This window comes from Topomyia yanbarensis, chromosome 1, assembly GCF_030247195.1.
Source record: "Topomyia yanbarensis strain Yona2022 chromosome 1, ASM3024719v1, whole genome shotgun sequence".
NCBI lineage: Eukaryota > Metazoa > Arthropoda > Insecta > Diptera > Culicidae > Topomyia > Topomyia yanbarensis.
The window spans coordinates 56,247,146-56,263,799 of NC_080670.1; the positions used below are offsets into that span (position 1 = coordinate 56,247,146).

General features: G+C 35.9%; 1 protein-coding gene across 3 annotated transcripts in view; it reads left to right on the forward strand.

Annotated features, from left to right (window-relative positions):
- The first annotated feature begins 8,043 nt into the window (after positions 1–8,043).
- LOC131677664 (heterogeneous nuclear ribonucleoprotein H3-like) overlaps positions 8,044–16,654 on the forward strand; it is a 28,362-nt gene continuing 19,751 nt past the window's right edge. For all 3 annotated transcript variants that reach the window (XM_058957581.1, XM_058957583.1, XM_058957582.1), the window contains exons 1-2: positions 8,044–8,234; positions 9,074–9,475. In XM_058957581.1, the coding sequence (XP_058813564.1) occupies positions 9,079–9,475 (397 nt within the window). In that variant the 5' untranslated portion in view covers positions 8,044–8,234; positions 9,074–9,078. The remainder of the gene's footprint in view (positions 8,235–9,073; positions 9,476–16,654) is intronic.

Sequence of the window (16,654 nt, forward strand, 5' to 3'; positions counted from 1 at the left end):
TTTTATGATGTTAATATAGTTACGATTCGATGAGCCCATTTGGCGTGAAATGAAATGAAACAAAATAAAACACGTATCACAATTGTAACATACACACAGAAAAAAAATATTGGTGAAAGTGTTCAGCTCTTAGCAAAAAACAACCAACGCCTACCATTGGGTTGAAAGTAAAACTTTTAAATTAATGAAGAATAATAATCAAAATAAAAGTGTCTTTTAATTTAATGAAGAATAGTAATCCCAATATTAATTTTATTGTCAAACTAAGAGTATGCGTTGGTTGTTTTTTGCTAAGAGTGAAAAGGTTTTATTTTTGCCAATATTTTTTTCTGTGTGTAGCAAGAGCGATTTCGGAACCGATAAATTTAAATTCAGTTGAAAACATCGATTTTAGCATTGCTTTCGTATGTGCAAACATCTGCGCTCACAGATATAAATATATTTTCTTTGGTTATTCTAAGTGGATAAGCCTTATTTTTTGTTGAAATCTACTATTACCTATTAGAATCAATATTTGGTTTCACAGAAGATTCGATAGAAAAACTGAGCAATCTTCATGGGTGGTTGAAAATATTTCTAATAAATCGGCCACAATATTATGTTATGCATTTAGGGATTAAAAGGCGTAATCATACAGGGTGTTTGGTTCATGGTTAAGAATCTCTCGGGGGACGATAGACTGTCATATTTGGAGAAAAAAAATGTTCTACACATACCTTCAAATCTCAACCGTTACAGAGTTATTGAACTTTTTGTGTAAAAATTTGTCTTAAAAGACCTCTAACTTTAAAAGTATACTTTGTATTTTAAATGTTTTAGTTCCATTCGAAAGGTGGGAAAATTTCCTATTGAATGCTGTTCTCATATTTTTTAGTTAATTAGTTTTAATTACCTTTTAGCTGTAAAGTAGTTAAAAGTTAGTGTTTTTGAGGAGGTTTTCGCCAATTTTCTCGAAATAATGAAGTATGATTATAGCAATATCCATTATCCAAATGTTGGGTTTTAGGACGATTCATAATTTGTTCTTGGACGTCATATTCCTATCTCGTCTCATTTCTTAGTAATTTCATTACTATACTTTTCCTGTAACCGACTTGCAAGTGCTTAAAAGACTCTAATCTAAAAAATATGCTTTATATCGTTATTTACAAGATTTCATTGGAAAGCTGAGAAAATATCCTATCAGTGTATGTACAAATATCTTTTAGTTAAGTGTACTAAATGATTTTTTACTAACGAAATAACTCAAAATTTGTGTTTTTTGGAGAGTTTTGTAATTATTCTAATTGTTAATCAACAAAATTTATAGTATAACAATAGTTCATTTGATGCCCTTTAATGTTCTCTATAACTTTTTATTTGACATTTTTTCTAAATCTCTTTTCATTTTGCTGCTATTTAGTAGTTAACACAGCATGACCTCGCCACAAATGTAGTGGGTTCGAAATCGTTATTTTTGCATATGAAACGATGCGATAAAAACGATTTTGCGTCGAAACCAAGAGATAATTGAATGGAGTCAAAGAAAGAACTGTAGAACTGGCTGAGATGCATTATTTCCATGATAATAATGGTGATGTTTATTATTTACTATTTTAGGAAATTAACGAAAATGCTGATAATAGCACTAACTTTAAACTAATTTACTTCTAAAAGAATACTAAATTCACTTAACTGAAAGGTAATAATACATTTTTCTCTGTAAAGTTTTCCTGGCTTTCAAATAAAAAGAAAAAAAGTACAATAGGTACCATGCTTTTTCAATTAGAGCTGGTATTAGTGAAAATGAGATAAAAATATCCAAGTTGAATAACCTAAACTCATGAAAATAAGAAAAGGTAAGTGTATCATGTCAAAGAACGAATTATGCAGCTCTTCAAGACTAACAATCTGAATTATAAAAATGATGAGGTTAACTATTGGGATTTTCAAGAAATGAACGAAAAATCGAATAAAATTGTTTAATTTTCGATAAATTACCTTGAAAAGGCTACTTAATTTTATTAGCTGAAACATGTGAGGGCATCACTCAATGCGAAATTTTCTCACCTTCACAGTGGATCTAAAATATTTGAAATACAAAGTATACTTTTTGAGTTAGAGGTATTTTAAGACAAATAAGTTTTTTACACAAAAAGTTCAATAACTCTGTAACGGTTGAGATTTGAAGGTATGTGTAGAACAATTTTTTTCTCCAAATATGACAGTCTATCATCCCCCGAGAGATTCTTAACCATGAACCAAACACCCTGTATACAACAGACGTCCAGTGTTAAAGTTGTCTAAAAATTCAAGACCTATTCAAAGGTAAGGTTCGAAGCATCTCACCACAAGGTGCGCTGCTGTCGCCATTTCGTTTAGTGCACGGAAACGAAAAACTACCTAAAATTAAGTTCCTTTGACTCAATCTCGTGGTATGGTGGGGGAACTTAAAATTAGGTAAACCGTGTTGAAGGTAGTTTCCATTTAACCACGGCAAAAATTACAACTCATTGATAGGTTTTTTATACTTAAATTTAAGTTGAATTTACCTAATTTTGAGTTCAACCCAAACAACTCAAAAGTACCTTCCTCCACGGAAGACCTCGACTGAGTCGAATCTCTCTTTTTATTTTTGACTACACTAATAAGTGCGAAAGCGACGCACAACTCAAAAGTAAGTTAAAACAACTTTTTTGCAGGTTGTTTTATTTAACCGTGTGGGTGAGTTTGACTGAATTGACAACCGATCATATAGAGATTTGAAAATGGCCGACATAATTATGCTTTTAGTTTGGATAGGCTAATGTGGCGGCGTTAGTGTTTTAACATATATTCGACAAAAGTTTATTATATTTGTGTAGTTATATTAATATTACTGTTCGATCATGGATGTGCGTTCCGCAATTAACATGACGTTAGTCTACTCGGTATCACTTTTCCTGTTCATGCGATGATTAGGCGCACAGGATACGGCTAAAACACACACGCAGAATTTTATTTATGCATCGATAGCATACTTTTCTATCTGCCTCTCGTTTCTTCTGCTGTAAATTTTATGCATTGGACATATTCGGTCTCTCCACTCATTGAATGCTTACTAGAAGTATATACATGAAAATGCATAAAAATCACAGCAGAAGAAAAGAGACGGGAATACAAAATATGCTAACTATGCATATTTTTGTTTCTCAGTGCATGAAGACAATGAGAAATATCATAGATCACAGACGTTTATGCTCGATTTGAAATGTGTGTAAATACCTGCGACAGTGTTTTCAAATAAAGAAGGCGCCTGAAACGTGCTTGGTAAACGTTTATTGGTTGATCGATGCACTGCAGCAGTAGCGCAACTGTCGAACACATGTAGCAAACAGAGGCGTAGATGGAAATAACGCGACACTGATTGGCAACGTTTATCGACTTGAAAATGTACACAGGTTTCATTCAAACTAACAGTCTGTTAACTATATTTATGACTAGGGCATAAAAGTCAACTGCCAAAATTTAGTTTGAAGGGAAATTTCGGACAAGCCGTTATTAGGTACTCCACATGACGATTGATAATTTAGCGATAGGATATTGTCAACAAATTTGTTTTGCTCTGATCTTGCGAATAGAAAAGCTCGAGAAAAGCCCTGCGACGAACATCTTGGATGGTTCGATTAGGATTGAAGCGGCGATGTTGTCGGACGTAACGCCTACCCGATTCTTCTATCAAAATTAACTTTGATGAAGAAAATATGTTTTCTACCTAATATATAGAAGGTAAATTTCTTGTCACATCGCCAAAATTTCATTCTTCCAATTTCGATTCATACTAAAATGAAAAATGCTATATTGTTACCTTTACCTGCTAAGCTGAAAACAAGGTTCGATTTCAGTATGTCTATAGTATGTAATATAGCAATAAAATCTAGTTTACGTGGCGAGCGGATAAGTTTGAGAGCCAATTGCATTCGTAATTTCCCCTTAAAGTGAATTTCGCTCAACAGCTGTCTGTGACCAGGCATGATGTTTATATAGAGATGCGCGAAGACTGAAGCGAAAAGTTCCTATCGAACCCAAAACAACGATTCCAAACGAGCAATGTATTCAAATATGGCAGATTTAGGGAAGTAATGCGTTTTGAGTTTGTTCGGAATTTCCTTTCAAAGAAAATTTTGACAGCTGGTTTTTAAGCCGTAATCATATGTTTGTCGAGATGTAAGCACATTAAAAATTAAAAAAATTACAAAGCCATTGATCGATTGTCTAGTTGTCTATTTTATATAACTGGTAGATGTAAAATCTGAACATTATAAATTTATCGACTAGTTTTCTCCTAACATTCGTCATGAATATAAATTTTGAATGGCATCAGCAAAGAGCCAACCGAAGGGCAAGCACTAAATCTTCAATAGGACGCAGTGCCAAAAGTCTTACATAATTAGTTACTTTAAGTACCATAAAGTACATTAAGTACCGCAAAGATTTAAAAAAGTATGCGTCAAATTCGTAGTACTTTAATTGCTGAAATGATTCTAAGTACAATGCCTTCGTATTTTAAATACGCAAAATATTTTAATTACCGTCAATAAGTACTTTAACTATTTTACGTATGTACACATCGACATTAATTACATTAAGTACCGTATTAAGAACAACGGAAGTATTTCTAAATACTTTCAGTATTTATTTTAATTATATTCAAAATACGTCGGTATTTTAAATACGACGCGCTCAAACCTGCTAGTGCTTGCCCCTCGGAGCCAACGGCAGGGTTGCCAAAAATACAGAATAATCTGTATTTATACAAATTTTTCAGCCATTTTCAGACCAAGAATCTGTATGTACAGATATACAGATTTTCCCGTGTATGTACAGATATACAGATTTTTGATAAATGATGTTACAAATACTGTTTTTAGAAATACTTTTTTCAGTTTCAGTAATACTTCCTCTCTGTCTCTCGCAGCTTAGCCCTCTATATTAAAATATATCTTCACTTTGGAGATTGGTCGCTCACTTTGAAAGGTAAAGGTTTGTAATACACTCAGGTTAGCACCCAGCAAACGCCTGGCTGAAGTCTACTTCCAGAAACGTTAACGGCCAATTTCTTCACTTGAATGAAAACCGGTTTTCGGATAATTGGTCACCAGCAACCTGAAAACTGGTTTTCATCCAGTGAAGAAATTAGCCGTAATTGTAATGCTCTGTGACTTTGGTAATTCTCAGATTTTCGACAGCTGCATTGGTCGACTTAATGTATATAACATTATATATCAACAAAAGTCATTAAATGAAGAAGAAAATTATTTTTCCATTGTGCTCATCGATGAAGTTCAAGTTTCTGGATGTAAAATTTCAGACCGACTTGTAGTGTTTTTTTTTATGAAAATGTAAACAGGTCCTTGCTTGATTGATTTAAACCACAAGAATTAATATCTTCGATAGATTATCCAGCAAAAGGTTAAACGACTCAACTGATTCGATACAGATATCGACACAGATTTTTCGAAGAGTAAATACAGATGAAAAGATTTTTGAGGACAAAAATACAGATTTAATTTTGGCAACCCTGGCCAACGGCAATATTGCTATTACTCATCAACTGCATTCTCGTTCTCTCTTCTTTAGTGCAACGAAAAAGATACACATAGGCTCATTTTTCAATGTCAATCATCTGTCAGGTCAAAGGAGTTACACTTTTCATCACACTTTTGATTCATCCTAGGAGCAGATCACTTGTGATGCATTTTTAAAAATCAGCTAAATTAAATGCATTTCTTTCCATCAAAATAGAAATTCGTAATGTATTTTGCGTTGCGTGTAAGACGTCAAAACCCTACAAAAAATTAGCCCTACATTCAACAAAACGTCGAACAAAGTGAATCAGCGTAGGACGTTTGTTAAACAAACTTTTCTGCGAGGGAGTGCAAAGTTGATGCAAAAATGGAAATTAAATGCATTTTTTCTAATTTGATGCAAATTTGTTATACATTTCTAGAGTGATCTGCCCCTAGGATTTATCACACTTTAAACTGTTATAAAGGCTCGCACAGACTGTAATGAAGTCAAATCTACCTATCGAACAGTCAGATGGCTACCTATCGTGCAAAATAAAGAAACATTCTTCTTTCGGAGAACACGCAAGAAATGTATTGGTGATGAGAGAAATAATATCATGGCGAAATATTTCAATCGTTGAAACAAGACACTGTATTCAGTTTATTATACTTTTTTGTAACAATGTATTATGGTTGCAATTGAAAATCGAAAAATTGAACTTGCGCCTTTCGTTTTTTCCCTATTTGCAGAGTGGGCAACTAATGTGCATCTTGTGTACATGTTAGAGAATCAACTTGCGCATCTTCTAAACCAGTTGCGCTTTAGGTCCACACGCTGAAAATAGGAGAAAAATCAAAAGGCGCAAAAAGTGCTATTATCCACGAAACAGTAGGTTTTCAATTCATTCCATATTCAGTTATTGTGTAACTCCGTTGAAGTCACTCAAAGTTACAGCAAAAACTATGGGTGCCAGGAACAAAGAGGAGGGCATCATTTTAGGCAGTGTTGCGCATTCTTCTGTACGGGACTCTATAATACCAGAGTGTATGTAAGGAGAGTGAAGACAACTGTCATGATTATCCGTCAGTGATATTCCAAACGAACAAACGACCTGTCAAAATACATGAATTTGACTCGTTTGGAATGACACTGACAAATAATAATTGTTCCAATTTTGACAGTGTCGTCACTCTCCTTATATGCACTCAGTATAATACCAAAGAGAATAGGGAAAGAGACGAAGAGTGAAAATCAGTCAAAACGGCAACACGCCCTTTATGATGATTTCAACACTAGAATTTTGGCAACCGCTTCTATAGGCAGCACTTTAAATGACTCCTATTATATTTTGAAAACAAACCGTATGTCGATCGATGGATTTGTTTATCAAACGATGTGCATTTCGAAACAAAAAGATGAAATAATTCTAAAGCTTATTTTTACTCATACATATACTCTATAATGCACCTTACAATCACGATTGAACTAAATTCTGATGAAAATTCAAATTTCTTTTTTGATAGAAGTACAATACTTATCTCCTCCAACTCAGGCATGAGTAATGTTTATTTACATTGCACGATTGGTCTGCTCAATAAGGTATTTTTGGCTTCACACTATTCGTCTCTTTCCCTATTCTCTTTGTATAATACCACAGATTCTAATGTGAACCTGTGTGAACTATGCAATAGCTTGGTAAACCGTGCAGCTAAATAAAAGAGAACAGAAATATAAGCTAGAACTAACTTTCCCGAAAAAACTGTGTAAACATTCAAATGAAAATACGTTGAAAATCACCATCGCATACAGGTTCGCATGCGTGAGTCGCCATTGTATCCAACTTTGCACACAAGTCCCATATAGCGATTGCTGAGCGATCGAAGCGCCGACCAGTAGCAAGTTGCTACTTGCTGTTGTCATTTCAAAGCGACAGTTTAATTTCTTACACAAGTTGTAAACTTTACTTGTATGTCAGTTCTCAGTGGCTAAATTGACTGATTTCTCTCCGCGTATCTTTATATTTAAAACATCGTCTTTGGCTGTTGCTCCCTTCAGTGCTATGAATATACACGGTTAAATAAAACAACCTGCAGAAAAGTTGTTTTAACTTACTTTTGAGTTGTGCGTCGCTTTCGCACTTATTAGTGTAGTCAAAAATAAAAAGAGAGATTCGACTCAGTCGAGGTCTTCCGTGGAGGAAGGTACTTTTGAGTTGTTTGGGTTGAACTCAAAATTAGGTAAATTCAACTTAAATTTGAGTATAAAAAACCTATCAATGAGTTGTAATTTTTGCCGTGGTTAAATGGAAACTACCTTCAACACGGTTTACCTAATTTTAAGTTCCCCCACCATACCACGAGATTGAGTCAAAGGAACTCAATTTTAGGTAGTTTTTCGTTTCCGTGTAGGAACTATTGATAAACTGTGGTAGTATGTGCTCAGCCGCAGGGCTTTTTTGTGTTTCACTTTGCCCCGTCGTTCGTTCGTGTGCTCGCCGGTCCGCCATCATTAAATTCACAACTATTCTACTCTCGGTCATTGCCGGCGTCGGTATCCTTGGTTTGCTGCTGTTCAGCTTAGTGTGCTTTTTGATCGCTACAAATAGTGCAAAACTAACTGAAAATTATTGCCAATAGTGAATAACTAGAATTGCTAACTGTGAAAGTGATTTTTGGCGTGTCAGATAGAGCAGAACGTTGAAAAAAGTAAGTTAGAATTTGTCGACTGACGTCATTTGTGTGATACTCGAAAATACTATTTAATTCAAGAAATGCAGTTGTATATTCACCAAAATATGGTAGTGTTTGGTTGTATTTTGTGTTTACTTGCACAATTGGTTGGTTTTAGTTGAGAGAAATTAAAAAAATGATTTTTATTTGCTGATGCACAATATTTGCCAAGATGGCGTCGTTTCTCACAAGTGCCGTTTTCTTCCCGGCTTTGATTTTCGCCAGCGGTGGATAAGTTCAAGAAGCCTCTTACAGGTGGCGTGTCTTGTTTTGAACGCAGTCCTGCGTTTTGACCGCGTTTTATACAAATAAGTCGATTTTGCTTGAATACTTGATATCAATAGTAGTTCTTCAAAAGGGCTAATGAGATTTTTGTAAACAAATTTATGTCGCTCATTATTCCGCTACCAAGTTGAATTTCATGAAAAATGCACATGAATCAACTCTTTACCTTTGGTAGAATCAATTCCAAATGTTTTGTGTTGAAATGATAAATTAAGAGAAATCAGCAAAACAAAAGTTTGTTTACAAATCTTATTAGCCCTATTCAAAAGTTGATATGGATATTTAATCCTTTACCAAATAGACTAGTGAACAAAACAAAACAAACGCGTATGGAGTGTCCCGCTGGAATCGTCTACCGATAGAAATCAGATTGCTACCTACAACTGTAACTTTCAAAAATAAAGCTTTGAATAGGACGGTTTCAGTTTAGCCGATAGTTGACTGCTGATTGTAAACACCTTGACCTTGCAAAAGTTTAAATGAAAATGTTCCGATGCGTATTTAATAAGTTACAATTACTTTGTTTACAGGCACCATGTCCTTTGATAACGACAACGATAATGGCAATGACGGTGGCGGCGCATTCCACATTCGTCTGCGCGGTCTTCCGTGGAACATCACGGAAAATGAGATCCGCGACTTTTTGACCGGCGTCGATGTCGACCATATTCACATCGGAATCAATTCGATGACCAAGCGGCAAACAGGCGAGGCTTTCCTGCGACTGCCGACATTGGACGATCAGATAAAGGCTCTAGATCTGAACAAGGCAACCATCGGTCATCGGTACATTGAGGTGTTTACCATTACGGAAGATCAGTTTGAGAATGCTATCAACGACGAAAATGACGCCGAAGATGGTGGACCAGTGCTGAAACTGCGCGGTCTACCCTGGTCTTGCACCAAGGATGACGTGAAGCGATTCTTCATCGGTAAGTCCTGGCAACCGAAGGCGGGTGCGAATGTGGCCGATTTCCTGGGAGGTACAGAAAAGTGTTCGCACGTCGCAACACGGAACCGGTGGTGGGCGGAGCTCTGTTTTCTCCTCTTCGAGTACGCAAAAAACACTAATCCATTCTGATTCTGATTCTATTCCCTCCCGAACATTTTAAACTATTTTATCCTGTTTCTTTCCGGGCATTTCTTAACCAGCCTCAGGGGTATCGTTCCTAGGAAATCAACATTTCGGTACCACGCGCGCTCGGAAGACCAGAGGAAAGAAAAAGAAAAGTTTCGTTCTTGGCTCGGGGTGGCAACTGGGGTGTGTTATTGTCTCCCATGGGGATTGTTTTTTAGTTCGCAGGGTGGCCACTCAGCTGGGAAATCAAGGGTAGGTTGGTTCCTATAATGAAGAACTTTTGGCTTTCTAACATTCTACAGTTTATCGATGTTTATGGACTAGATTATCACAGACTATTGTAACAGTGACGGGACGGCAGCATATTTTAGCATGTTTCATAGATGTCTAAACAACATCGTTTTGCTCGGCCACTTGCAGTCGATTAACGGTAAATGCAGCAACAATTCAAACATCACAAAGTCATATCGCGTGATTGTGAATCGACCTTATCACGCCGTTTCAGGTCTGAGTTGCAAAAAAGCTACTTTCGTTGGTTTAGATTGGTTACTCTATAATTCGTGTTTATTAGATGACCATATAGTCGGTGTTATGTCAGACTGGACTAAGCGTCAAAATATTGATTTCGAGAAAAACGTGTTTAAAGTTTTAATCACAGCATCCTCTACGTTATAATTGGAAATTATTTTTTGCCATAAATCTTGTTTATGGTTACATATTTCAAATCTGGCAAAATTCGAATGTAGCTGACGAAATTCTTTATCCAGTGTTATCATTATCTCATGTTTTGATGTATTGCGACCTTGTCCGGTCTGACTTCACAACGACCATATTACCAGAGAATTCCAGTAATAGGCAATGTTTCTCTGCTTGGTTATTGATTTGTTTTGACATTTGCTTGAATGACTTCATGTGCACCAGGCTTTAAGCTTTTTAACCATACTGGCCTGATTGCACTGCGGAGAGCATGATGCAGACTGATCTTTTTTGGCTTTTGATTAAAGAGATCAAACTTCAAACCTTAGGCTCAAAAACAAAGCAAATCTGTGATATGATACTATACTGCCCATAAACGCAAAAGAGTCCCATGTGGATTTTTGTCGAAAATGAGTTGTCCGTTGGATTGTATTCTGTATCACCACTGAATCACACTGCACAAATAAGATTACCGGGTTTGTTCAGAAAATATCAAAAAAAAAAAATACCAAAACATGGTTGTCCCATCCATTTGGCTCAATGGATGGGACAATCTTGAACAGCGTTTTTCTCGGCTTGCTGTTTTTCAACATGGGACTCTTATGCTGTTATGGGCAGTATATTCCGTAGTCGATTCGGACATTATATGACTATTATATGAACACCAGAAGAGCAACACTTTTCGACAGCTTCAGGATCGGTTTTTCATGGAAACCATTATTTACTTGAACTTTTACTAAGCATGTTCGCTGTGACCGGATAGATATGATCAAAATTTGATGTTTATGGACTGCACGAGGGAGTGGACGCTAGCTTCGCCGGCATGACATTTCGCACAGTGAGCGCCACCACAATAAATAGTGTTACGATCGTACTGACAGTGACACTAAGAATCCTTCCTGATTGGAATTTGAAAATACGAAGATTGGTTTATAAAACTTGTGCCGTACCGTTTGAACCGCCAAACCAGGGCAAATTTTGGAATCATTTGCCACTTTTCGTGTTAGGAAAAAAATTATCCGGGGTGAGGAACCCAGGTATGCTGATATCACAGACTAACACTATGAGGGAATTTCCTCAAAACACATTGATCCGGAAGTTTTCCCAGAACACTAGCTCCACCTTTTTTCACGGTCCCAAACACTCACTTGCTGGTGGGTTACCCCTCAGGTTTGGGAATAATTTTATTTTAGTGGTCCATCCCCTATATGCTTGTTCATATGTCAGTGGCGCCATAATTGCAAATGTGGCCATAGTCCCAACTACAAATATATTCAAAATGATCGTTAAAGCGGACGAAGAATGGTTTTCGAGTGTTATGCCTGTTAGTCTGTGCTGATATGCCTACTTCGTTAGCCCGCCCCTATTCTATTCATTAGTTACGAATTATCTTTTCGGAAGAAACCCTTGTTGATAAATACCTATATCGCGCCTAGCAAAGTAAATTGTACCTAATTAACAAAAGTCAACCGCACATCGAACAGCATCATAATACAAATGAACACGATGCAAATGTTGTAAAGACAATATATTGAATATAATTTGTTCAATACATATGTATATAGAATAGCTATCAAATATATATGATAAATACAATTACAATCATTCATGAAATACGTATAGTTTCAAATAAAACCTCCGCCTTTTAGTAGAATACGGGAGCCTCTTCCAAGTGATTCAGCTTGGCATTCTTCTCCATCATCCAATCTCTCTGGATGGTATTCTTATGCTATATGCTCTACATGTAATGTACAAATAGCAAATATCGAAACCTAAGCGTGCCTTTATTTGATCAACAATCAGGAACAGTTTTTAGTAAAGTAATTTTTCAGGAATCTTTGACAAAACAAGGTAACTTTTAGGAATTTAAATCATGACCTCTAAGATTTTTGTGCTGTGCTCATTTTGACCCATACTGTAGAGTTACCTTCAGTTTTTTTTCTAGATACTGTCTTGGTAAATTATTTTTATATTTGAGATAGAAAAAAATGAAATATTCAAGGGATGTATGAATTTTACGATTACATTTTTAGTTTTTTGACATGCCGTCAGATTTGTGTAGACCTAAGAAAACAGGGGTGCTCAACTCACCCTACATGGTGATATTGCCTCAATTTCTTCTAACTGCCAAACAATGCTGAACAATATTGTCGAAGTGACTTATAGTTCGAGACCGCCTAGGACTTTGGCGATGAGCCCTGGTATCTGGACTCTTTAAACATAAAACAATAGATTTGACGATATTTGGTAAATCAAGGGCGCGTGCTCTGGGCTGGCGGATCGGAGCTAAGGAAGATGAGTGCTAATGTTGAACGTGCTGCGCACCGTTGTTTGACTAAGTTCGATGTTTGGTGTTTGTTGCTGTCAAAACATTAATTGCTTACTGCTGCCAATTAGGTGGTGAAACTGGCACTACAAGGTTCGTTCACTTGAGTGTACTCTTGTGGGAGTCACTTATCTATTCTTTCAGCTATCACATCATTTAATTATACTAATAATACATATGTTTAACTATGAATGAGATGTGACACTTGATTACCTGACAGTCCTTCTTTTCATAGAATTGTGTGCTCTTGAGATATCATCAAATAATATTCCGGTTCGGATATCAGATCGCATCGGCGATGGAGGAGTGGGTATGCGCCCAAATTCCCCTGGATAATGCTGAACTGATAAGCCACTGCACAAAGTATATTTTAACTTTGTTCAGTTTAATAAGCTTGGAATTGTTACTTGAAGTGTTAATATGCACGGGAAATACGTATTGTTTGGTTTGGGTAGGGTGATGGCGAATATCTCTTATTATCAACAAGTAAGTGATCTCAGATTAAAAGGGGCTTTTAAAGAGTAACGGACAGGCACAAGCATATAGTTTTTTTTTTCAAGATTGTGTTCGAGGTGGATGTTTGTTTCTACTTATAAAGGAATAGATCACTTTGCTTGGATAGATATACGTGTGGGTCGACTCTTTTGACCTTGGGTATGCTGGTTGGTACATAAATTTTGGCTCTTGAAAATCACGATTTGCTTCCTCAGACCGGCGTAGTTTGCTCGAGTTGATGAATGCGCAGTGGTTCAAATAGGCATTCGGTTCAAGCAGATTGGGTCGTTCGATGTATTGGTCTTTCCCGAAAATAGAGAGCAGGAAATTTGGATTTGAATGGTGTTACATAAATGGTATACAGACTTCCAAATATAAATTTCTTTGCAAACATATTCCAGAATCATGAATGAAAAAATTAGTTTAGTTGTGCAAGAGGAACATCATCTGACAATTTAGCGAACTTATTTTCGGAATATCATCGATTTATTCTTTCCCCTGGTGACATTCACCATTTTCGGTTTTAGTTCGAAGAAATAAGAGAACAACCTTCCTAAGAGTCAGGAAACTGAGATACAGTAGGTCAAAAAATGCATGTGCAAGTTCGCTAGCGCCTCCTAGTGTAATCCCGTGCTATTCGATATACCACCTCGAAAGTTTTGATCTCGTGAGCAACTTTGTTGAAAGCACTGACTCGTTAAAAAATCAGGAAACTGAGATACATTAGGTTGAACAACTGACATTCTCGCTAGCGCCGCCTAACGGTAGTTTTCTGCAGCAGCCGTTATACCGCCTCATAGATTTTGATTTGCTTAGCAATTTTGCCGAACATACTGACTTTCTAAAGAATCTAGATCTTGAGGTACAGTAAGTTGAAAAAATAACATGCTCACTGGCGCCACCCAGCAGCAGAATTTTATTTCAAACTATTTTATCTTCCATTAACTTGACTTTCTGAACAAGTTTGCCGAAGGAATTAACCCTCCATATGATCGAGATCACGAATTATATTGAACAGAATATTGTTTGGTCAAACTTCCCACATCGCGGGTTCTACTGGTCTGGTTTTAGCAAACAATATCCTATTATATTGTTGCAGTTGAGGTATATCCGTGTACAATAGTGATTGGATCCTGTCCAAAACATGTTATCTGAGGAATTTATAGTGGTTTGGCATTGATAAATGTTTTTGCAACAAAAAGATAACGAAAAACCCCAAGTTTTGTACAAAGTACAAAGGCGCGAGTATTCGAGGGTTAAAGATTGTCGATCGTAATCTCATTGAGAAATTATGGGTTGGCAATTAGTAAAAAAATAATGGGTCATGTACATGACAGTGACACGGCAACATAAAAGATACAGCCCTTTTCAAAAGCGCGCATCATAATTCGCAAATGAATCTCAATCTCAAAACTATCGACTGGAAACCCGCTGGAGACTATAATCTTCAGTAAAACACTTTATAGCCAACTCTTCTGCTCCCATATTTTTCAATTTGCTATGTAATAATGTTTATGCTGAATATTCTTTATGTATTCAATACACAGTTCTAAACGTGTTTCGAATGAGACAACAAAGAAAAAGGCAGTGTACAGTGTTGGATACCACCATAGCTGGAAAATGTCATGGCTATGACCAGTCATCTGGTGACTGGTTGCATGTTTGCTCGTGACATGTACAAGTTGCGGATTCTTGCGACATGTGACACAATCGCGTGTACTATGACACGATACATTTTCCCCGTGACATGTCATAAAATTTGTACATGTTTCAAAACAAAACAGGTTTGTTAAGCGGCTGTACATTTACTGAACTGTGACATGTATGTTTGTTTGCGAACGGTCGCGACAATAGAAAAACAGGGTTGCTTGTTATGTGACATGTCGACAATGAACCGGTATTGAAAATAGGTAAAATATTGGATACCGTACTTCACAGATAAACATTGTTTGTTATTTCGAGTTAAGAGGTGTTGAAAATCAATAGTTTTAGACATTTTAAACGCACATTAGGAAGTAAATGCGTTAAAATCGAAAAAAAAATCAACTTTTCACAGATAAACATTGTTTGTTATTGCGAGTTAAGAGGTGTTGAAAATCAATAATTTTAGATATTTTAAACGCACACTGGGAAGTAAATGCGTCAAAATCGAAAAAATTTCAACTTTTCACAGATAAATATTGTTTGTTATTACGAGTTGTTTACTGTTTTTACCTGCAACCGTTGGCGCGAACCGGCGCGGCGGCGCTGGGCACACCTCTAATTTTAAACACATTTTTAAATTTCCATTTTGTCGAAATTGCTTCCCGTTGTGCATTTCAAATATTCAAAACTTTTGATTTTCAAGTCCTAATAACTCGGAAAAACAAGCAAAATACATCTGTAAAAATTCAATTTTGCGATTTTGACGCATTTACTTCCCCATGTGCGTTTAAAATGTTCAAAGCTAGTGATTTTAATATCCTAGTACAGTAGGATTCCGTTTTTGGCAACAATTTTGTTTTTGCTGTTGCCAAAACCGGAATCGTGCCAAAAATTGAACCTTATTTTTAAAGTTTGAATTTTCAATTTACGACTTCAAAAATGTTTCAAGGATTTTTAACCATGTGTGAAATGGAATTAGATGAAAGGAAAAAATAAGAAAATTCAATTTTATTCATATGTTTATCAAATTCAGTCTTCGCACAGTTATCACCTTCCATAAAAAAGTCGGTCAAAACTATCGTTTTTCAACTTCACGTAACTAGCAATAACAAATAAAAATTTTGTGTGAAAGTAGATTTTTTTCCATTATGACGCATTTACTTTCAAGTGTGCGTCTAAAATGTCTAAAACTATTGATTTTCAAATCCTCGTAACTCGTAATAGCAAACAATATTTATCTGTGAAAAGTTGAAAATTTTTCGATTTTGACGCATTTATTTCCCAGTGTGCGTTTAAAATGTCTAAAATTGATTTTCAAATCCTCGTAACTCGCAATAACAAACAATATTTATCTGTGAAAAGTTGAAATGTCTAAAACTATTGATTTTCAAATCCTCGTAACTCGCAATAACAAACAATATTTATCTGTGAAAAGATGAAAAATTTTCGATTTTGACGCATTTACTTCCCAATGTGCGTTTAAAATGTCTAAAGCTATTGATTTTCAACACCTTAACTCGCAATAACAAACCATATTTATCTGTGAAGAGATGAAAATTACCAAATTTTGACGCATTTACTTCCCAGTGTGCGTTTAAAATGTCTAAAACTATTGATTTTCAAATCCTCATAACTCGCAATAACAAACAATATTTATCTGTGAAAAGATGGAAATTTTTCGATTTTGACGCATTTACTTCCCAGTGTGCGTTTAAAATGTCTAAAACTATTGATTTTCAACTCCTCGTAGCTTGCAATAACGAACAATATTTATCTGTGAAAAGATGAAAAAAATTCAATTTTGACGCATTTACTTCCCCTTGTGCGTTTAAAATGTCTAAAACTATTGATTTTTAACTCCTCGTAACTCGC